Raw genomic sequence first — 23,241 nt, forward strand, 5'->3', positions numbered from 1 at the left:
TTTACCTGTGGCTAGGAAGTTGCACAGCAGTTTGACATGGATGGTGGCCGTGCCGCAGCTGGCTGCATTGCTGGCGTTGCAGTGATAGAAGGTGTCATTGCTGCCCTCAGTGATGTCCAGCTGCAGCTGGGATTGATGCCCCGGGAGCTGCTGGTCCTCTCTGGCTAGGCTCCAGGATGCACCTCGGGACCAGCTGCAGGTGACTCCGTTGGCATCCTGCACCTGGCAGGATAGGGTAACATTGCACTGTCCGTGCCCTGGGTGAGCAGAGAGTGTTGTGAGGTTGGGCTGGCGGACTCGGCCTGGAAGAAGTCCTGGTGAGAGGGGCTGAGGGCAGTGGGTGCCCCCAAACAGGTGAGACTGGGGGGAAGCAGGGTCCAGATTCTCACCAAACACAGACACATGGAAACAGGTGGTATCGAGACTGCCGGATGCAGATGGCACATCCATAAAATAGATACCACTGTCCGACTTCTTAACCAGCTCAATCTGCAGTGAGAGATTCCTGGGACGGAAGATGATTCTCCTGCCTAGCAGGGAGGCTGTGTTGAGCTCCACACGACTGTCCCTCTTAGCAAGTGTCACAATCCGATAGTGCCCTCCAGAGCTGAGTCGCATTGTCCACATGATTTCATCCCAACCTGATTATCTATTTTCTGGTACTAACAGCATGGTTTCCTCAGCAGCCACTGCCATTTCTTTACAACCTAATGCTTCAGAAAGGACTGGGAGCAGGAGGGAGGGGAGGGTGGGGAGGAGGGTTAATACATTCCTAACTCCAGCAGGGAAATGCTGTCTGGCCCCAAGGCCTCGGCAGAACTGGGCTGAGAGCCTGGAGAACAGGTGGGTCCAGGCTTCCCACAGACCTGGGTACCTGCAACCCCACCTCCGGGTTGAGACAGCCCTTGATGAGCAGCTAGCAGGTAGCTCCACTGAGCGCAGACTGATTTAACTAGCAGTCACCCAGCCCAGGCCCCAGAGTCATTCAGCTTGGGGACATGGATCTGAGTTTTCATTTTCTGAGGCACTAAGCTCTGTTCCCCGCCCATGCACCCCACAGGCCCAAGCTGCACCCCACACCTGCCAACTCCTCCCACACACAGATTTCCAAAGCTGCAAAAGCTTCTTTTCAAAATGAAAGGATCATCAACCCTGCCTATTTCCCATTTCAAATGCATGTAAAGACCCAATACTCTTCAACAGAGGTCCAGGAAACATTCAGAGCAGACACTTCCGTGGGATGAGAAGCAGATACTTCCAAGCCAGCTAAGCTTTTTCCAGGCTGCCTGCCTTGGGTGCCTGTGCACTGCTCAGTGTTATGTCCTCACCCCCTGGCACAAAGCAGAGCACTAAGTCCTGTAAGTGCCCATGTGGCTGCAGCTCCCAGGAGCTCCCATGCTGGGACAGTGCTGGAACAAACAGCTCCATGGCAAGACCAGGGACCATCCCTGCCTTGCAGAAAACAGCACCCTATGCTCACCCCTGGGTTACTCCGAGAGGTGATGCAATCTCTATCCTTGGAGGTTTTTAAGGTCCAACTAGACAAAGCCTTGGCTGGGATGATATACCTGGGGCTGGTCCTGCTTTGGGCAGAGGGGTGGACTCAATGAGCTCCTGAGGTCTCTTCCCACCCTCATTTTCTGTGATTACAGAACCTCTCCTGGCTGCACCAGGGGTGAATGCAGCCCCTTGGCACTTACCCTGAGCTTAGAAATACAGGAGGCGGCACAGCAGAAAGGGACAAAGAGCTTCCTCCATCACGGTAGGCATCTGAAGGGCAAGCAGGCAGCAGGGAGTGAGGCTGGAAGTAGTCAGAAAGAGACATGAGTTAAGAGGAACCAAAGCGACTTCCCCATGGAGGGTTCCATCCTGCAGGGCCTGAGTATCCGTGGGTGCATCCACCAGGGAGGACGTTACTAGAAAGCAGAATTGCTCCTGGTGAGACTGACCCACACAGAAGCCCTTTTCACAAACCGTGAAGGTATCAAGTACTGAAGCAGACCTGAGTGAACCAGAGGGATGTGGTTGCAAGCCAGGACAGGTCTGACCTTTTCAGGGCAAGGAGTTCTGCTGCCCTCATATGATGGGAGCTGGCAGAGACCAACTGATAGGCATCCTCCACACTGCAAACACTCCCACCACATTGGCTGTATCCTTCCTGCCTCATGTTTTTTCTCTTCTGTGTTTGGGCACTGGCCACACAGTGTGCAGAGGGAGAGATGTATAAATCTGCCTGGCAGAAAACCTCACACTGGTTCTGTCACTCCTTTAGTAGAAAATAACCACACAGAGACATGGGTGCAGGTGGTGGGGGGTGGGAGGTGGGGGCAGTTGGAGGACGGACACAGACACCCCACACCTGCAGCTGCACTGTGAGGTGAAGGGGAACATTTTCCTTGGCACCCATGGCATGAGAGTAATCCTGAGGGACCTGCCCTGCAAAGCCTTCTACGTGGGCCTTATTGCCACTCTCTTGGTCAGGAAGTTTTAAGAGACAAAGCACCCCCTGCCCCTTGTTGCACTTATAAAGTGGGTTTTTAAACCTTGTACTTTAAGAATTGACACAAAACTCAGAAAGTCTTGCTTTAATAAGTACCAGCAAGCTATAAACCTAAGTGACAGAAAAAAAGATTCTTTCCACTATGAAATGAGCTATTAGTCCTTGTAATATCTTAGCTGCAAGAGATGTTCCCCCAGATGCTGGTGAACACCCCTTATATACTGATATGCAGCCACCAGTTCCCCCTGAACCTGTGCTTTTCCAGTCTGAAGAGTCCCATGGCTCTCAGCCTCTCATCATAAGGTCTGTTTTCCAGACCTCTGATCATGTGCATGGCTCTCCTCTGGACTCTCTCAAGCTTCTCCACATCCTTTTTAAAGTGTGGAGCCCAGAATTGGATATAGCACTCCAGCTGCAGCCTAACCAAGGCCAAGTACAGCGGGAGGATGACATCCTGGGATTTGTTGGAGAAGCATCTACGGATGCAACACAGAGTTTTGCTCGTTTTGCTGGCTACAGCATCACATTCATGGCTCATATTCATTACGTGGTCAGTCATGACCCCCAAGTCCCTCTCAGCCATGGTGCTAGCAAGTGTAGCACAGCCAAGCCTATAATCATGCTGTGCATTTTTCTGCCCAAGGCGGAGTACCTTGCATTTTTCGGAGTTGAGGGCTATCAACATTGGCTGATGTCCTCTTTCAACATTGGAGTTGATGTCAGGTTTCACCAAGCATGTGTCTTCACTCGTGCTGGTGGTGTGCCACAGGCCAGCTGGGCACTGTGAGTATATCAGTTTAGTTGCAGGCTGACTGGATGCTGCAACTGTATCAGCCCCTAGGCTGTTTGGTTCGGGATCAAGGAGGCTGAGTTGGGAGTGAAGCAATGGCAATTTTATTATAGCTTACACACACAACAGTTAACAGAAAGATCAATGCGATAAGCAGATAATGCAGTATTAAAGAGCTAATAGTAAATAATAACAACAGATAATAACAACAGATAGATAGATCAATCTATCGCAGGCCAGCTGGGCACTGCGAGGGTATCAGCCACTGGGCTGTTCAAAAGAACAGATAGACAGACATGGGTTGGCAACTTATCGATAGTCCCTCAATGCCAGGTGAGCGCCAAATGATTCCAGCAAAGTCAGGCGTCCCCGATCAACACAATCAGAGGGATTACTGGGGAAGTTGTCTTGATCAGGATCTGATCTTCACTCACACCGGGAGTTTGGGGTCCGGGCTTGGAAAAGCAATTACCGTTCTGTTCCCTTTTTCCTGCTGGTTACCTGACGCATGCACTTTTTGTACCTAGTCTTATGCTAATCTGTTGGCTTTAGAGCTACTCACAATCTTGCCCTATAGCTGTTACCCTATGGGATGAAAAGGTGTTAAAAATTATTATAAAAGGTTACTACCCATACTCGGGTTTATCCAATAAGCAAATTACAATGCTGCATCTTCAGGTCTGACATTAACATTACTCCACGTAAATCCAACCCCTTTAGATTTCTCTGACTATGCTTTCTTGAGACGTGCTTTCCTGGAACGTGCTGGGTGGGCCTGGCGGTTGGATCCAGTTTTTTTCATCAAGGCTGAACTTTGAGCAAAAACCGTTAGGTCAGCTAATCTCACAGCTATAGCTTTGTCTTTGAGGTTCAGTCAGTTCTACAAACAGTTAGTTTTATCATTTTGGTTAAACTTATGACAGGCAAATTGCATTTGCAGGTTACAAACTTACAAGTTAATATTAGGCAAAACTTCCAAATGCCTCCAAGCAGCACATATCTATTGCTTATTAATTTATTTGGTCCTGGCCGTCACAGTGGTGCAGGATGGCTTCTGCCTTTTCTCTGGACTGCACACCTTGCTGGCAGTTCTGTCTTGCTTTATGCTGTTTAATTGTATAGGTTCAAACCATTTTTTTTTGATGGTGGGCCGATTAAAGTCTGAACAAAACAGAGAGGAAAAGGGTGACCATCACATTACAATTGTAAAATTGCTGGGCTCCTGTTTTTGGAGAGTGCTGATACCAGTGTAAGTGCCTATGTGGCTGCAGCTCCCAGGGCTCCTGAGCTGGGGCAGCGCTGGAACAGACAGCTCCATGGCAAGGCCAGAGACTGTCCATGCTTTGCTGAAACAAGCAGCCTGTGTTCACCCTGGGTTTACCCAGAGAGGTGGTGCAGTCTCCATCTGCAGAGGGTTTTAAGGTCCAGCTAGACAAAGCCTTGGCTGGGATGATATAGCAGAGGCTGGTCCTGCTTTGAGCAGGGGGTTGGACTCACTGAGCTCCTGAGGTCCCTTCCCACCCTCATTTTTTGTGGCTCTATAACCTCTTCTGGCTGCACCAAGGGTAAATGCAGCCCCTTGGCACTTACCCTACGTTTGGAAATACAGGAGGCACAGCAGAGAGGGACAGAGAATTTCCTCCATCATGGTAGGCATCTGAAAGGGCAAGCAGGCAGCAAGGAGTGAGGCTGGAAGGAGTCAGACAGACTTGAGTTAGGAGGAACCAGGCTGATTTCTGCATGGAGGAGCATAAGAGTGGAGCGTTCCTCCTCCTGGGAACAGGCATGGTGCTGGCAAGTGGGGACGGCCCACAGGCAGCCACGGCAAGAGCGGGCTGAGTGGGGACCACCCGCAGGTGGCCGCGGAGGTGTCAGTGGCAAGTGCGGAGTGGCGAGCAGTGATCACCTGCAGACACCAGCAGCAGTGTCGGCGGTGGCCAATCTCAGGGGGTGCGTGTACCCCACGCCCCCTGTACCCTTCCTATGCATCACCAGCGGCATTAGTGCACCCAGCAGGGAGGACGATAGTAGAAAGCACAATTGCTCCCGTTTAGACTGACCCACACAGATGCCCTTGCTATGAACAGCAGACCTGAGTCAGAGGGATGTGGTTACAAGCCAGACGAGGTCTGACATACAGTGGCTTTTCAGCCGAGGCCTCTGCCCTTGTCCTGGTACAGTGGGAGCTTGCAGAGACATGACTGAGTGGCATCATCCACGCTGCAGACACTTCCACACCACGGCCCACCTGCTTCTCCTCTGAGGTCGGACACTGGCTATACAGGGTGCTGAGTGCTCACCGCAGGGCCAAGAATGTTTGTAAATCTTCAGAGGAGAAAATCTCATACCGGTTCTGTCACCTCTTTAGCAGGAAACACCAGCACAGAGACTGGCGTGCAGGTGGGCAGCGGGCATTGCTGCATTACCCGGGGCAGGGTACCACCCCGCCCAGAAAGAGCTGCTCGTCGCTAGGAGGAAACCCGCCTGCCTAGGCACGGTCCTTCCCCTGCCAGGTGAGGCCAGGAGGGGCAGGAGGCGGCGCGGGGCCCCGGGCATCCCGGGCACGGCGCTGGGCGGCCGCAGGTGCGGGGCCTGGAGGCGGCGGCGCACGGACACCGCTCCCGGCCGGACACGGGCTCCCCGGGCCCGGCCCGGCGCGGCGAGCGGCGCACACGGAGGGGCCCGGCCCGGGCTGCCCGCGGGGAAGGCGGCGGCGGCGGCGGCACCGGGGCTAGGAGCTCCCCGCGCGGGGTCAGCGCCGAGCCCCACGGCCCGCGTCCAGCGCCGAGCACCGGGGCTGCCCTGCTGCCGGCCCGGCCCGGCCCGGCCCGGCCCCCGGCTCCAAGGGCCCGGCCTGGCCGCCAGCTCTGCCGGTGCCTCTGCCCTGCAGCCCCGGCCTGGCCCGGGCACGGAGCGCGTGTCAGGCGGAGCAGCAGCGTCCGCGGCGCGGAGCACGCACGAGGAGCCGGGGCTGCCCCTGGGTGTCCGGCCCGGGCCCGGGCAGCGAGGCCGGCGCGGGGCGGGGCGAGGAGCGGCCGGGAAGGCAGCCCGGAGCCGGCTCACCTGGGAGATAGGCTGCGGGGGGCGCTCGGCTTTGGCCGAACTAGTTGCAGCTGCCCGGTCCTAGACCGCCTCCCTGGCGGCCTTCCTGCCTGATCAGCGCCCCTCCTGCAGCACATTACGGTCCCCGCGCTCCTGTGCCTGCTACCCCCCGCCCAGGCTACTCAGCTGCCCCGGGCACCGCTGCCCCCGGGGGTTGCTACAAGAGGCACCGGGCAGCGCAGCCTGGACAGAGGCGGACACGGCTGGGGGGCAGGGGGCATCTGTGGCGCTGCCGGGAGCAGGGAGGCAGGGGTTAGGCAGGGGCGGGGTTGCCGGCGGGGGGCCCTGGGGCTGTGCCAGGCAGCGATGCAGTGCCCACCCCGCTGGCACTAGGCCGGGCTGTGCTGGAGGGTCTCCAGGACTGGCAACTGCTGTCTGAGTGCCGGGCAGAGGCAGGAGGAGCTTGAGGCTGGAGCCGTCCTCCTCCTGGGGACAGCATCAGTCCCCCTCCGCTCCGAACTGGTGTGGACGCAGGGACACCAGTGCCCCTGGTGACATGAGTGCGCGGGGTTGCGGGGACACTGCTGCATCCAGTGATGCTGCATTGGGTCTTGTACCAGGTACGGATACATGGGTTTCCTAAATGAGAAGCAAGTTTATTGAACCCTGTCAGATACAACCCTCAAGGAAAAATGGAGCATTTTCAGGACTTATTAATCTGTGAACTGTAGTTGGTCAAAGCAAAAAAAAAAAGATGCTCACCACCCCAAGGTTGAACGGAGGCAACGTCTCTGGATGGGCAGTCTGTGAGGTTTTGTCCAAGGTTCCCGACTCCTTCGTCTGAGTTCTGGATCTTGGATCGGTGACCAGATCACCCAGGACTAGGTGCAGAAGGGTCCGTGCCCTCTCCTTTCTTTACATACCAGATAGCTTGTATTTCTTAATACAGAAAATCAACGTAATGCTTCCTCCTAATGCAGGGGCAGACAATTATTTTGGGCAGAAAGCTGCTTACTGAGATTTGGCAAGCGATCGAGGGCTGCATAACAGGCAGTCAGTCCAGGGCAGATAAATATTAAGTTTCTAAATGTTTTAGGGGCCCCGCAGGCTGGATAGAATGGCTTGGGGGGCTGCATCCGGCCCCTGGGCCACATTTTGCCCAGCTCTGTCATAATGCATATTAAAATTTTGCTTGTGTTTGTCAAATATAGTTTCTTTTAACTGGTATTCTCTACTCCAAGGTGATGTTTTCATTCCTAGGTAGGGGTAGGTTTGCTCTTTTGTCCAGGCTATATTTATTCAATTAAGTAAGTTAGCTTCTCAATTTGTTTTCAGGCAGGGACAGTATTTTCCCACCTGCTCCTTGCACTGCGTGCTTGTCTCGACCACAATTTAAGCAAAGCACTGAGTTTAACCTAAGCACAAGGCTCAAAACCCGGGCCTGAAGGCCTCTGGGTCCCAACAGAGCACCCTGCAGGGTCTCTGCTCCTGGGTCCAAGCTTTTGTAAAGCCTTCCCCTGGGCACCAGGACCGGTGGCAGCAGGATGAGCCCCTTGGCCCAGCAGGAGAGCAGTGCCCTGCCTGGATGGAGGAGCAGGTCAGGGGCCAAGACGGGCACTGGGGTGGGTGCAGTGGAGGCAGGCTTTCAAGGCCGGGGCAGGAAGTGCAGGGACAGGCAGCAAGGTTTGTTCGGAGCTCCCCCATGATGGGGCTGGGCTGGGTTTGCTGCAAAATGGAAATGGGCGAGGGGGGCGGGGTGCTTGGGCATTACCCTGCCAGTGGAGATCCTGCCTCCCAGGGATGTTGGCACCCACAATGCTGATGGCTGAACAAGCCCTGGGACCCACGGTGCAAACTCATGGGGCTCTTGAGGAGTAGTTGGGGGAGGATTGACCCTGAGGGTTCAGAGACAGATAGTGCAGAGGAGGGAAAGTTTGTTTCAAGGCTGCAGCTGCCCCTAGGACAGCGGGGTAGTGTCTTGCCCATGTCTGTGTGCCCCTGAGCCCAGCCAGTGACTGCCCTGTAGACTGGGGGACATGGTCTATTGTCCCCACTGGGCATGGTAGGAGGCAGCGATGGGATGGCATTTCTCCTCCAGGGTGTCTGTGCTGCTGTAGAAACTGGTCTCTGTCACTTGGAGTCGGACCCCCACAGCCCACCGGCTGCTTCTCCTCCATGCTCCAGCTTTTCTATCCTTCCCTCCCAGAGCAGAGCAGGGCTGGAGTGGGCTGGGCCCTGCTCAATCCTGTTTCAGCAGCTTGCCAGGCATGATGTGCACTGCCACGGTCCCGGTGATCAGCACTCCCAACACCAACAGCAGGATGAGCTTCTTGGCCTGGCAGTAGGACAGTGATGAGGCCTGGGCAGGCGTGTTTGCTGGAACAAGAGCAAGACAGAGGGTCAGAGCCAGGGGGAAGTGCCTGGTGCTGCCCCGTGGTGTTTGCCCTGGGGGGCAGTGGGGATGGGGCCAGCCCCTGGGGTCCCTCTAGGGGCAGGAGGAGCCCTGCAGGGAGCTAGGAGGCTTGGCCCTCCCTGCACAGAGATGAAGCTTGTGCCTCTCTGGGTAGCAGAGTCAGAGAGAATCTGCAGGGGAGGGATTTGGGGTGGAGAGTGGTGCAGCATCTGCCTGGAGTCAGGTGCCTTGTGGCCCCACAGCAGCCTGCACAATGAGAACCATTTCCCCCAGGCATGAGCTGCATGGAGCTCCCCACAGGGCATGTTACCTGCACAAAGGGCCTTGACAGAGGCCGTCGTGGAGCTGCTGCTGGCGGGGTTCTGCACTGTGCACGTGACGTTTATCAGAAGATCTGGGGGAGAGATAACCACGATGGATCCTTCAACGGTCATACTGGGGGGCTGTGGGGGCTCCAGCTGTAGGTCACGCTGTTGCCTCCTTTGGGGATGGAGCAGCTCAGGGTGATGTTACAGGGTCCATTTGCACAGCTCTGGGCATTGCAGTGAATTGTGGACTCTGACAGCTGCTCTGCAGGGAGAGGGAAGGAACCGAAATGGGAGGATACAGGTGTGAAGGGAAGATAACAGCACCCTGCCTTCCTGCAAGCATCTCCCTGAGACACTACCAAGAGAGCAGAGCCCCCCGAGACCACCAGGTGACAGAGCAGGCAAGAAAAAGGCCTATCAGCCCCCACTCAGGCGATGCTGGGTCCCTGTAGGAGGCCCCTGGGCGTGGAAGACCCCTTCAGGGATGTGTCTAGTATGAGATGCCCCTGGTGACTGACATTTCTATGCAGGTCTCCTTGCTCAGAAATATCCACACTTGTGAGCTTTTAGCGTGGAGGTGACAAGGGCATTGCACATCATGTCTTTACTTCGGCTGCAGCTGTAACGCTCAGAGCCCAGATCTGTCCAGTACCCCCCCGCTTGGCTGATGTGTGGGGAAAGCAGAGACTGCTCCCCCGGACCGGGCACAAGCACGAGTGCTCATCCTGCCCCTTCCCCGGAGTGGGATTCACATCCCTACCCGGGTATCCACCCCATTCCTGTACCCTTGCAGACCGTTATATTAACTAGGTTGTAGGGGAGAGAGAGACACGGAAGGTCGATGTGTAGAGGCTGTTTAATTCCTACATTGGGAGAGTTATTTGTTATAGATTTAAAAAAAAAAAAAAGCCGAACAAACCAGCACTCACCGTAGACCCGCAGTGAGAAGAACCGGGTGAATACACTTTTATCCGTGTTGACTCTAACTGTGTAGGACCCCGCGTCCTCCGGCCTCAGGTCGGTGATGTGCAGTGCGAGGCCGGCGTTGGGGACACGCAGGCGGCCCCTATAGCGTCTGTCTGTGACAAGGACACTCGCGGGGTCTCCTGGTCCCGCCGTTGCTAGACTCTGTGCCAATCGTCCAGACAGCAGTATCTAATGTCTCCCCTGCCGGGATCTCGAGAGGAAACGTGACCGTCTCCCCCGCGGTGCCGACCAGCTCTGTCGGGGCGGCGTCTGCACCGGCTCCGGACCATGCTGCACTTGCCGGGAACAACACGGATTGAGGGCGACCCCCGCGCACACGGGCATTGCCCTGCCCAGCCCCGGGCACCCCTGCCCACACAGCCCCGCCCCGCCCCGCCCCGGCACCGCCCCGCCCGCTCCTGCCGCTCCGGGTGCAAGGTCCCTGTCCGGGCTGGGCAGGGGCAGGTCCTCCCCCGCCGCCGGCCCTGCCCCGCTGCGGGGCTCGCCCTGCCGGGAGCTCGGCGCTGCCCGCGCCCTTCCCGGGCCCGCCCGGCCCGGCCCGGCCCGGCCCGGCCGCGCTCCCCGGCCCGCGGCAGCGCCAGCAGGAGCAGGAGGAGGCGCGGGGCCCCGGCCATGCCGGGCACGGCGCTGGGCCGGCGGCTGCGGCCGCTCCGGGGAGGCGGCGGCTCCGGCCACGCTGCTCTCGGCCCGGGCCAAGCGGGAGGCGGCGGCCACGGACCCACAGCCCGCCCGGATCTGCCGGCCGCACAGCCCCGAGCACCCGCACGGCAGATAACACCCACGCCCGTCCCCGTGCTCTGGTCCGGGCTGCTTGAAAAGGGACCCGGGGCGGGGGCGGCAGAGAGCCCGGCACGAAGGGAGGTTGGAGGGCCCCTGAGGTCTGTGGTGCAAGCGGATGGGGCCGTGGGGGAGGAGACTCGATCCTAGCAGGGTTCAGACACACAGACCTGCAGAGGAGGAACGTACTCAGAGGCTGCAGCAGCTTTTTTTCTTATACTTTTATTTTTGAGTAAAATGATGTGTCACACATACACCTTGTAGTCACTGTTCATCACCTCCTTAACCCACCAGTAGAAAGCCCGCACACCATTATAATAGAGGCACCCCAGAATAGCGCTCCCACGCAGAGGTCTCAAGGAATGGTCTCCCTCCAGCCCCGTCTCAGTCCAGTCCCTGAACACGGGGTTTCAGACTCGGTTCATTTGCTGTCCCTTTCGCAGGAGGACCCACAGCTGCGGTCACTGCTGCTGTCCTTACCACTGTTTCCCACTCTGGTTGTCTCCACCTCTGCTTCACTGCCTCTGTCTGTTCCCTTCCCCAGGGTCTTGACAACTCCTGTGCCAGGTGTCCCTCTGCCGGTGGATCTGGCAGCATCCTCACCGTCCTCTACTACTGATTTTTAGTAGTAAGACTGGAGTTTGCTCAAAGCCATTTTAACATGGTCTACCACCACAAGGTTCACGTGTGCCTTTACTTCCAAAGAGTGCTCCAAATTCATGAAAGCAAGGCTCAAGTCACATGTTTGTATTAAGCCACAGCGGGGCCAAAACTGCAGGGCTGCTAGCCCCTGCAGAGGCCAAAAAGCCTGCCAAGTTTCAAGAAGATCGGTGCATGGGTTCAGGGGAAACTGCACCTCAAGCTGCGGACAAGCAAAACTCATGACATGGGTGACACTGCGTGTGTTAAGTCACAGCAGGTTGACAGCTGCAGGCCTGCTAGTCTCTGCTGTGGCCACAAAGTCTGCCAGCTGTCACGGACATAGGTGCAAGGCTTCTGGGTTCTGGGGCCCTGCACCTCTAGCTACTGACAGGCAAAACTTGATTCCTCATTATACAGGCTTCCCACTGACCTGGATACCTGCAACCCCGCATCTGGGTCGAGACAGCCCTTGATGAGCAGCTAGCAGGTAGCTCCACTGAGCGCAGACTGATTTAACTAGCAGTCACCCAGCCCAGGACCCAGAGTCATTCAGCTCAGGGACAAGTATCTGAGTTTTCATCTTCTCAGGCACTAAGCTCTGTCCCCCCACCCATGCACCCCACAGGCCCAAGCTGCAGCCCCACACCTGCAAACTCCTCCCACAAACAGATTTCCAAAGCTGTAACAGCTTCTTACCAAAATGAAAGGACCCCCACCCTGCCTATTTCCCATTTCAAATGCATGTAAAGACCCAATCCTCTTCAACAGAGGTGCAGGAAACATTCAGAGCAGACACTTCCATGGGATAAGAAGCAGACGCTTCCAAGCATGCTAAGGTTTTCCCAGGCTGCCTGCCTTGGGTGTCTGTGCAGTGCTCAGTGTTATCCCCTCATGCGCTGGTCTGAGGGACAGTGCTAATACTCCTGGAAGTGCCCATGTGGCTGCAGCTCCCAGGAGCTCCCATGCTGGGGCAGCGCTGGAACAAATGGCCCCACAACAAGACCAGAGATGACCCCTGCCTTGCAGAAACCAGCAGCCTGCGTTCACCCATGGGTTACCCAAAAATGTGGTGCAATCTCTGAGGCTTTTAAGGCCCAGATAGACAAAACCTTGGCTGGGATGATGTAGGTGGGGCTGTACCTGCTTTGAGCAGGGGGTTGGGCTCAATGTGACCTCCTAAGCTCCCTTCCCACCCTCATTTTCTGTTTCTAGAACCTCTATGAGCTGCACCAGGGGTAAATGCAGCCCCTTGGCACTTACCCTGAGCTTGGAAATGCAGAATTAGGCATGGCAGAAAGGGACAAAGAGCTTCCTCCATCATGGCAGGCACCTGAAGGATGAGCAGGCAGCAGGGAGTGAGGCTGGAAGTAGTCAGAAAGAGAGTTGAGTTAGGAGGAACCAGGCCGACTTCTCCATGGAGGGCTCCATCCTGCAGGCCCCGAGTGCCCGTGGGTGCATCCAACAGGGAGGCTTTACTAGAAAGCAGAATTGCTCCGGGTGAGACTGACCCACACAGACCCCCTTTCCACAAATGGTGAAGGTATCACGTACTGAAGAAGACCCGAGTGAATCAGAAGGGTGTGGTTGCAAACCAGAACAGGTCTGACCTTTTCAGGGTGAGGAGCTCTGCTCCAACCCTCATATGGAGGGCGCTGGCAGAGACTGACTGATAGGCACCCTCCGCACTCCAGACACTCCCCCTACATTGGCTGTGTCCTTCCTGTCTCTTGTTTTCTGTTCTCAGTGGTTGGCTACTGGCCATACATGTTGCAGAGGGAGAAATGTATGAAGCTGCAGGACAGAAAACCTCACATTGGTTCTGTCGCTCCATTAGCAGAAAATAACCACACAGAGACATGGGTGCAGGTGGTGGGGGGTGGGAGGTGGGGGCAGTTGGAGGACGGACACAAACGCCCCACACCTGCAGCTGCACTGTGAGATGAAGGGGAACTTTGCCCTTGGCACCCATGGCATAAGAGTAATCCTGAGGGACCTGCCCTGCAAAGCCTTCTACGTGGGCCTTATTGCCACTCTCTTGGTCAGGAAGTTTTAAGAGACTCACAAGTTCCCACTGCCTGGTGTCTACACAAGCACTTTTTGGGTCCAGACACACATCACACAGCCCTGAAATGTCTGCACTGAGCCAGCACAACACTGGGGAACATAGCTGCTCCTGGACAGATGAGGCTGCTGTAACAGCAATCAACCGGGCTCACCGTGTGCAGGGCAAGGGGGAGTCGGGACATGCCTGAGTGGTGCCCTCAGGAGGGCTGGTACCCATGCTGAGCCCCACTACTTCTAGGAGGACCAGTCAGTGCCCCTGGCTCTGGGGCAGCCCCATCAGGAGACTCCCAAGGCTGGGGACCCCTGCCTTCCAGGTCCCTGGCTTTGGGGCAGCCCAGCCACAGGGGCTGCCCCAGCACTGGGGAAATGGTGCTCCCAACTCTGCAGCTTACCACTGGGGCATCCAGGGGGCTGCTTCAAGGCTGGAGCTGCAATGGTCTGCACAAAGGGCCTTGACAGAGGCCGTCATGGAGCTGCTGCTGGCGTGGTTCTTCACCGTTCTTCCCACCGGGTTGTCCAGGGGGCTGCTCCAAGGCTGAAGACCCAGCCCCACTGGTATGCCAGGAAAATTTTTCATGTCCCAAGTCCAATCAGACAAATCAATTCTGTATCAGTGAGCCAATGAAGAACCATATGTGGCCCTCCTACCTGCAAACATCCTCCATCCCCACCTGGGCCTTCAGATATTTCCAAAGCCTTTGGCGGGCATCCTACCTGCAGGCCCAAGCCCGAAGCCTTGGGGTTTGGCTGCCCATTAGTTTCGCTTCCCCTCAGCCGTACGGCCACAGAAGCAAGCAAGAAATGAGTCTCCCTTTTCCAAAAGGTCCATGTGTAGCCAAGATCTTACCGCTGGAAATGAAAGTGGGATGGTAACTCAGTGTTACCCGGGTCAGGATACTACACCTGCCAAGAATGTGGTTTTCCCCGCTAGGAGGAAACCCACCTGCCTGGGCACGGTATTTCCCCTGCCAGGTGAGACCAGGAGAAGCAGGAGGCGGCACAGGACCCCGGGCATCCTGGACATGGGGCTGGGCCGGCGGCAGGTCCAGGGCCTGGAGGCAGCGGGACAGGGACAGTGCTCCTGGGTGGACACAGGCTCCCTGGGCCCAGCCTGGGGAGCAATGCACTCAGAAGTGCCCGGAACAGACTGCCCACGGGGAAGGCAGCAGCACCCGGGGCAGAAGCTCCCCATGCGGGGGGCAGCGCCAAGCCCCAGGCAGCTTCCTGGACTCTGCAGACAGAGGTGCCAGGGGCTGGGCAGGACAATGGCCATGTGTGTGGTGAGGTCCAGCTCTGTTACCCTGAATCTATGTTGTTTCCTTTCAAGGTGCAGGACAGTCCAGAGCAGGTGCAGATGCAGCCTCCATGGAGCTGGTCAGGACCCTGGGGGGAGACAGTCACCTTCATCCTTGTGATCCCAGCAGGGGAGAGATTAGACATTGCTGGCTGGACTATTGGCACAGGCAGTCGAGCAAGCAGGGCACTAGGAGACCCCCCGAGTGCCCTTGTATCAGAGAAACACTATAGGGGCGGCCTGCATGTCCCCAACGATGGCCTTTCACTGCAAATCACCGACCTGAGGCTGGAGGACGCGGGGTCCTACACAGCTCAAGTCACCACAGACAACAGGGAATTAAACAGGTTCTTCACACTGCGCCTCTATGGTGCATGCAAGTGGTTGGGTTTTTTCACTCTGCTGCAAAAGTAGCTTGACAATTAGTTTAACTTCACAGGAGTTAAACAGTCTCTGTCCACTGAGCCTCAAAGACAATCTTTCCCCCCACACTGAAATGCAACAGCCTAATCAGTAAATGTCCTGGAAGCACACAGGAACAGTGATGGATGCACTAGTAGGGATGTGAATCCCACTCTATGGATAAGGCAGGATTAGCACAGCTGTTTCTGTGCCCAGTCCAGGGGAGCAGTCTCTGCTTTCACCATACACCAGCGAAGTGGGCGACACTTTGCAGATCCAGGATCTGAGTGTTGCAGCTGCAGCTGGAGTGAAGACGTGTTTTGTGCAGTGCCCTTGTCACCTCTGCTCTAAGAGCTCAAGTGTGTCCATATATGTGAGCAAGGAGCCTGCATAGAAATATCAGTCAGCAGGCACATCTCACATGGACACATCCCTGCAGGGGTCTTCCACCCCCAGGCGCCTCCTGCATGGACCCAGCATCGCCCAAGGTGGGGCTAATAGGCCTTTTTCCTGTCTGCTCTGTCACCTGGTGCTCTCAGCAGCTCTGCTCTCCTGGTAGTGTCCCACGGAGATGCTTGCAGGAAGGGAGGGCGCTATTTACTTCCCTTCACACCTGTATCCTCCCATTTATGTTTCCTTTCCTCTCCCTGCGAAGTGTCTGCCCCAGCCCACGATTGACTGTGATGCCCAGAGCTGTGTCAATGGGCTCTGTAACACCACCCTGAGCTGCACCATCCCCAACAGAGGCAGCAATGTGACCTACAACCGGAGTGCCCCAGACCCTCCACCTCCCAGTACGACCACTCAAGGATCCGGCGTGATCATCTCTCATCCAGATCTTCCAGTAAACGTCAAGTGCACCGTGCACAACCCCGTCAGCAGCAGCTCCACGATGACTGCCTGTGCCAGTGCCCTCTGCACAGGTAAATGTCTTATGGGGAAGCTCTGCGCAGCCTTCACCTAGGGAGAACAAGCATCAGGCCCATACGTTTGCTGCAAAGAAGCACCTGACTCTAAATGCTGCCCCTTCCCCACCCCAAATCTCTGCTGTACAAATCTCCCCTGACCCTGCTACAGAGGGAGCCACACACACTATCTCTGTGCAGGGACAGCCCAGCCCTGACCTCCTGGTGGGGCTCTTCCTCCCCCTGGAAGCACCCCAAGGGCTGTCTCCAACCCCACTGCCCTGCAGGGCAAACACCATGGGGCAGCACCAGCCACTTTCCCCAGATCTGAGCCGCTGCCTTGCTATAGTTCCAGCACAACCACCCTCCCACTCCTCATCGCTGTCCTACTACCAGGCCAAGGGGCTCGTCCTGCTGCTGGTGCTGGGGGCGCTGATCATTGGGACCATGGAGGAGCACATCGTGGCTGGCAAGCAGGTGAAACAGGACTGAACAGGGCACAGCCCACGCAGGCCTTGCTACCCTGTGGGAAATAAGGAGGCTGAAGCATGGAGAAGAAGTTGCCGGTGGGTGTCTGGGGTCTGTGTCCCAGTGCCAGAATCTAGTCCTGGATGCAGCATCCGGCACTGCAGGTCCACAGGCACCCTGGAGCAGAGGGTACCCCAAGGCTGCCTCCTCCCCTGCCCAGGGGGGCCACCAGACCCTGGCCCCCAGTCTGCAGGGCAGGGACTGGCTGGGCTCAGGGGCCTGCAGGCATGGGCAGTACAATACACTGCTGCCCTGGGGCCAGCTGAAGCCTTTAAACAAACTTCCCCCCTCATCCCTATCTGCTTCTCTGAACTCTGCCATGGACTATGCTTCCCCAACCTCCTCCCAAAGAGCCCTACTACCTTCACCACAGTCCTCAGGGCACACTCAGCCATCAGACTTCCCTGTGCCAAAGTCCCTGCGTGCCACGGTGTCCACTGCCAGGGCTAGTGCCCAAGGTCCCCCCACACTATTTCCCCTTTGCCGTGAGCCCCGTCCAGCCCAGCCCTGACAGAGGGTTGCTCCTGGCTTGTCTTGCCACCTGCCCCTGCCCTTCTTTCCCTCCTTGGAAACCTGCCCTGGGGATGTGGCCTCCCAGGTGCCCAGTATGGCCCCTGCTTCTGCTCCTCCATCCAGGCAAGGCACCGCTCTACTGCTGGGCCGAGGGGCTGGGCCTGCTGCTCTTGCAGATACTGGCCCTGGTGCCCAAGGGGAGGATTTACACAGGCTTGGACCCAGCAGCAAGGACCCCTCAGGGTGCTCTGTTGCGACCCAGTGGCCTTCAAGCCTGGGTCTTGACCTTTGTGACAGGTAACAACAACAGGAGTAGCCTGTACTGCACTAGTTCAGCGCAGAAAGCTCTTGGCTACGCTGGGGCTGAGACTGCCTCCTATCACAGCATGGAGCAGAGCTAGGGAGAGGGGAAAGGGTGGGCAGCCCTATGGATCCTGGCTGAGCTACCTGGGGATGGCAGTATTAACCCCTCTGCCCTCTGTTAACTGCTTCCATCCTCCAATCTGCCCCTTTCCTTATTCCTGTGTAATGAATCTCCAGTAAAAAAATCTGTTCCACAAAGTTTCACCCTGTCACTGCACTTCTCTGCCTGTTCCTGCTTTGTGCAGCCATGAAGAAACCAGGAGGAAGTGCCAGTGGGCAGGGTTGGGATGGGGTTTCTATGTTGCAGAAGGCACCACTGAGTCAGGGTTTTGACACACCCCAGCAGGATTGGGGCCTGAGGGTGCTGGAAGGGGAACCCAGCATCTGGTCACACTGCCCTGGGCGTCTTCTCACACTTCCTCTGCTGCTGGGTGATGGAGCTGCAGCCCAGCCCCACTCAAGCCACCTCTCCCTTGCTTTATGCAGGGTTGCTTGCACTTCTGGGGTGCTCAGGGCCTGCAGGACTGAACACTCAAAGGGGAAGTCAGCCTGCTTCCTCATTATCATCATTTCTCAATCTGACTTCTTCAGCCCGGCCACATAACTTTGCTCTCCACCAGCTGGTCTCCCCTTGCCTGACCTGCATTGCTCAGCCGGGATGAAGGGAGCTCTCAAACCCCTCCTGCTCTCCCTCCTTCTGCTCCTCCAAGCTGGAGGTGAGTGACCAGGGGCTGCTCTTCCCCGGGTGCAGCCTGGGGCGAACTCAGGCATGGGAGAGGGGTGTCTTTGGAGCAGAGACTGTCTTTGCGAGCTGTGTTTGTGCCATGCTTTGCAGAGGGGAGCCCTGGGCTAGGATGAAGGTATCATAAAGGAGCAGGAGTTTCCAGGGAGATGCATCTTTTTGACTTGTTCTGTAGAAAATGCAAGACACAGATGGCCTCTAAATGCCCTTTGAACCCGAGAGAAGTGTGCGACCGCCTGTATTTCTCTAAAAAGCTGAGAAGTCTGCTAACTGTTCTCTCCCCCTTGCCCTTCTGAACCCCCAGAATGCCAAGAAGTAAAAGTGATGGCTGCTGTTGGGGAGACGGTTCAGCTACAGCCCAAGACATGGCCGTCATCCTGGGTGGCAATCAACTGGAAAGTGAAACTGCATTTAGAGGGCTACTGGATCCTCAGACACGATGAGAAGGGTACCTCAGCCAATCCATTACTGATCTTTGCTGACAGAGTCTCTTTCCACCCTGGGAATCTCTCGCTGAAGATTAACTCGGTCACAGAGAAAGAAAGTGGCCTCTACACCATGGACCTGATGCTGGGGGATAGCTCTGGAATCACCAATAATTTTCGGCTGTTTGTGCTTGGTGAGTTTGGGGGTGCCGCTTCCCCCCCCCCCCGCTCTCCCCGGGGCACCCAGCCCCTCTCACTGGGACTTCTCCTTCCAGACCGTATCCAGCAGCCCATCATCAAGGCATCTACTTCCCAGGAGCATGGACAGTGCTACCTTACCCTGTCCTGCTTGGTGCCCAAAGCTGCCTGGGTCACCTACACCTGGTCTCAAGGTATATCTTCACAGCCAGCCCCAGAGGACCATAGGCTCGAAGAGTATCAAGCTGATCTGCAGCTGGAGATCACTAAAAGCAGCAGCAACACCTTCTATCGCTGCAATGCCAGCAATGCCATCAGCTGGGGCATGGCCACCATCGATGTCGAACCACTGTGCAACTACACAGGTAAGTGCCCCCTTTGCACAGGACATATGAGGGAGGACAGGGATGTTTAGCATTTTCCTGGTTCCCATGGAGCTGGTTCGTGAGCCTGGCCTGAATGAAACCAGAGGAAGGGGCCTAGCATCCGTGAGGATGCTCTAGCTGCCCCAGCCTCCATCCCGGTCTGGCTCCTCCGAGAGCCTGGCAGACTGGTGGGGCTGGGTCTCCGGCCTTGGCGATCCTGGTGGGAAGCCGGGTGGGGAGGGAGGCGGCTCCGGGCTGCCCCGACAGGAACCGGCCCCAGCTCCGCAGCGGGAACCAGCCGGGCCCAGCCCCAGGCGCAAGGAGGAGCCCGGGCCCTGCTCCGGCCTCCGCCCGCTCTGTGCGCACACGGGGCAGGGCACGGCGGACCCCGCGCACCCCCCGCCCCCCCGCGTCCTGTCCCTGCCCAGGCGGGGTCAGACCCGGCAGCAAGACCGGGGCTCGCACCTGTGTCCTGGCTGGGGCAGCCCCTGGGTCCTGGGCCGCCGGGATCCCGCCGTCCTCCCAGCCGCATCGCCCTGGCCCCGGCCAGCCGGGCCCGCTGGTTCCCCGGCAGATCCGGGCGGGCTGTGGGTCCGTGGCCGCCGCCTCCCGCTTGGCCCGGGCCGAGAGCAGCGTGGCCGGAGCCGCCGCCTCCCCGGAGCGGCCGCAGCCGCCGGCCCAGCGCCGTGCCCGGCATGGCCGGGGCCCCGCGCCTCCTCCTGCTCCTGCTGGCGCTGCCGCGGGCCGGGGAGCGCGGCCGGGCCGGGCCGGGCCGGGGCGGGAGGGCCCGGGAAGGGCGCGGGCAGCGCCGAGCTCCCGGCAGGGCGAGCCCCGCAGCGGGGCAGGGCCGGCGGCGGGGGAGGCCGGGGGCAAAGGCCGGGGCCGGCGGCACGACAGCCTCGGACCTGCCCCTGCCCGGCCGGGACAGGGACCTTGCACCCGGAGCGGCAGGAGCGGCCGGGGCGGGGCGGGGCGGGGCTGTGTGGGCAGGGGTGCCCGGGGCTGGGCAGGGCAATGCCCGTGTGCGCGGGGGTCGCCCTCAATCCGTGTCGTTCCCCGACAAGTGCAGCATGGTCCGGAGCCGGTGCAGACGCCGCCCCGACAGAGCTGGTCGGGACCGCGGGGGAGACGGTCACGTTTCCTCTCGAGATCCCGGCAGGGGAGACATTAGATAATGTTGGCCGGACGATTGGCACAGAGAGTCTAGCATCGGCGGTACCAAGAGACCCCGCGAGTGTCCTTGTCACAGACAGGCGCTATAGGGGCCGCCTGCGTGTCCCCAACGCCGGCCTCGCACTGCACATCACCGACCTGAGGCCGGAGGACGCGGGGTCCTACGCAACTAAAGCCATAAAATTCGTAGATTCACAGATGTCGGGTCAGAAGGGACCTTGCAGGGACCTAGACCGACCCTCTGCCCTGGGCAGGAGAGGAAACTGGCCTCAAATAACCCCACCTAGGTAATCATCAAGCCTCCTCTTGAAGACCCCCAGGGTAGGAGCCAGCAATACTTCCCTTGGAAGTTGGTTCCAGCTCCTCCTAGCCGCCCTGACTGTGAAGTAGCGCCTCCTGATATCTAGTCTGAACCTACTCTCTAACAACTTATGGCCATTATTCCTTGTTACTCCAGGAGGTGCTCAGGGGAAAAGGTCTCTCCCATTCCCTGCTGGTCCCCCCTGGTAAGTTTATAGATGGCCACCAGGTCCCCTCTTAGCCTTCTCTTGTGAAGGCTGAACAGGTTCAGGTCCTGTAGCCTCTCCTTGTAGGGCCTGCCCTGCTGTCCCTGGATCATGCGAGTAGCCCACCTCTGGACCCTCTCAATGCTGTCCACACCCCTACTCAAGTGCGGTGCCCAGAACTGGGGGATAAACACCTATAAAAGCAGCAAACAGGGCAAACACCATGGGGCAGCACCAGCCCCTTCCCCCTGGCTCTGACCGTCTGCCTTGCTCTTGTTCCAGCAAACACACTTGCTGAGGCCTCATCGCTGTCCTACTGCCAGGCCAAGGGGCTCATCCTGCTGTTGGTGCTGGGGGTGCTGATCACCGGAACCGTGGCAGTGCACATCATGGCTGGCAGGCAGCCGAAACAGGACTGAGCAGGGCCCAGCCCACACCAGCCCTCTTCTGCTCTGGGAGGGAAGGATAGAAAAGCTGCAGCAAGGAGGAGAAGCAGCCAGTGGGCTGCGGGGTCCGACTCCGAGTGACAGAGACCAGTTCCTAAAGCGGGCCGGGCACCCTGGAGGAGAAGTGCCACCCCATCGCTGCCTCCTACCGTGCCCGGCAGGGACAACAGACCATGGCCCCCAGTCTGCAAGGCAGTCACTGGCTGGGCTCAGGGACCCACAGACAAGGGCAAGACACAACACCGCTGTCCCGGGGGAGCAGCAACCTCAAAACAAACTTTCCCTCCTCTGCTCTGTCTGCCTCTCTGAACCCATGAGGTTGCACCATGGCCCCCAGGGCTTGTTCAGCCATCAGCTCTGTGGGTGCCAACATCCCTGGGAGGCAGGATCTCCCACCCCTCCTTGAAAGCCTGCCTCCACTGCACCCACCCCGGCCCGGCCCGGCCCCTGCTCCTCCACCCAGACAGGGCACTGCTCTCCTGCTGGGCCAAGGTGCTCATCCTGCTGCCACCGGCCCTGGTGCCCAGGGGGAGGCTTTACACAGGCTTGAGCCTAGGAGCAGGGCCCCGCAGGGCAGTGGCGACGCGTAAGGGTGCACGCGGCTGCATGTGCACCCCCTGAGCGTGGCAGTGGACCCGCTACCGCCGGCGGCATCTGGGGCGGTCCGTGACCACCGCTGGCTGCGGCCGACACTGCCGGCGGCGGCTGCGGGTGGTCGGCGGCCCCTGGTGGGCGCTCGCCACCCCCGGCCCCCACAGCACCAGCAGCATCCGCGGGAGCTCCCCACTCACGGCCGCCAAGCTCCCGACTCGAGCCAGCTTCCCCAGGGAAATCTGCCGAGGTGCAGCAGAGACCATCCACCACCTCGTGTGGCTCTGGCCATACACAAGGTAAACCGGCTCTGCCAAGAGCTGGCAGCGCTCAGGCTCGTAAGGAGGGAGGCGGCCTTGTACGGACACCTGACTCAACATCAGAGGCCCGGCAAATGCTACACCCCCACAGGGATTGCTCGGTGTGCTATTAGCCAGAGGCCTCCAGGCGCCGGTTTTGAACTTTGTGCTGAGCTTAAGCTCCGTGCTTAGCTTGATTTGCGGTCGAGACAAGCATCTAGTGAAAGGAGCTGGTGGAAAAATACTGTCCCTGCCCGAAAACAAATCGGGAAGTTGGCTTACGAAATTGTGTAAATATAGCGTGGACTAAAGAGCAAACCAACCCCCACCTAAGAATGCCAACATCACCTCGGAATAGAGGATCCCAAAGGTAACCGTATTTGGCAAACACAAGTAAAATGATTAATATGCATTAGAAGGTAGGCTTAAGTTGATTTTCTGTATTAAGAAATGTAAGCTATCTGGTATGTAAAGAAAGGAGAGGGCACGGACCCTTCTGCACCTAGTCCTGGGCGATCCGGTCACCGATCCAAGATCCAGAACTCAGACGAAGGAGTCGGGAACCTGGGACAAAACCTCACAGACTGCCCATCCAGAGACGTCGCCTCCGTTCAACCTTGGGGTGGTGAGCATCTGGTTTTTTTGCTTCTGACTAATTACAATTCTAAAAGATAATTGCTGAAAATGCTTCATATTTCCTTCAGTGTTGTATCTGAAAGGGTTCAATAAACTTGCTTCTAGTTTAGGAAACCCGTGTATCCGTACCTGGTACAAGACCCAATACAGTGTCACTGGATGCAACAGCTCCCCCCACCCCCGCGCACTCATGACATCAGGGGCACTGCTGTCCCTGCATCCACACCAGTTTGGAGCAGAGGGGGACTGATGCTGTCCCCAGGAGGAGGAAGGCTCCAGCCTCAAGCTCCTCCTGCCTCTGCCTGGCACTCAGACAGCAGTTGCCAGTCCTG

The 23,241-nt window shown here is 57.8% G+C and overlaps 1 protein-coding gene and 1 long non-coding RNA gene across 4 annotated transcripts; one reads left to right on the forward strand and one right to left on the reverse strand.

Moving 5' to 3' along the window:
* Positions 1-6,967: 6,967 nt before the first annotated feature.
* Positions 6,968-10,399, reverse strand: LOC132245642 (uncharacterized). 2 transcript variants are annotated; one of them, XR_009457349.1, is made up of 3 exons: positions 9,983-10,399; positions 9,056-9,310; positions 6,968-8,708 (listed from the first exon to the last, which is right to left on the reverse strand). It is a non-coding gene; the product is annotated as an uncharacterized LOC132245642 (long non-coding RNA). The 2 variants fall into 2 exon arrangements; XR_009457348.1 differs by having other exon boundaries at positions 9,056-9,315.
* Positions 10,400-18,058: 7,659 nt separating this feature from the next.
* Positions 18,059-23,003, forward strand: LOC102570284 (natural killer cell receptor 2B4). 2 transcript variants are annotated; one of them, XM_014605373.3, is made up of 4 exons: positions 18,059-18,244; positions 18,575-18,889; positions 18,971-19,258; positions 21,220-23,003. In XM_014605373.3, the coding sequence occupies exons 1-4, from the start codon at positions 18,187-18,189 to the stop codon at positions 21,354-21,356; spliced, it is 798 nt and encodes a 265-aa protein (XP_014460859.2). In that variant the 5' UTR covers positions 18,059-18,186; the 3' UTR covers positions 21,357-23,003. The 2 variants fall into 2 exon arrangements, with proteins under 2 accessions (XP_014460859.2, XP_059574225.1); XM_059718242.1 differs by having other exon boundaries at positions 18,575-19,258.
* Positions 23,004-23,241: the final 238 nt, after the last annotated feature.

This window comes from Alligator mississippiensis, chromosome 15 (assembly GCF_030867095.1).
Source record: "Alligator mississippiensis isolate rAllMis1 chromosome 15, rAllMis1, whole genome shotgun sequence".
Taxonomy (NCBI): domain Eukaryota; kingdom Metazoa; phylum Chordata; order Crocodylia; family Alligatoridae; genus Alligator; species Alligator mississippiensis.

Coding starts and splice junctions, on each gene's coding strand:
- LOC102570284 (XM_059718242.1), top strand. CDS start 18,187: ATGAAGGGAGCTCTCAAACCCCTCCTGCTCTCCCTCCTTCTGCTCCTC. Junction 18,245..18,574: donor TCTGCTCCTCCAAGCTGGAG/GTGAGTGACCAG, acceptor CTGAACCCCCAG/AATGCCAAGAAGTAAAAGTG. Junction 19,259..21,219: donor ACCACTGTGCAACTACACAG/GTAAGTGCCCCC, acceptor CTCTTGTTCCAG/CAAACACACTTGCTGAGGCC.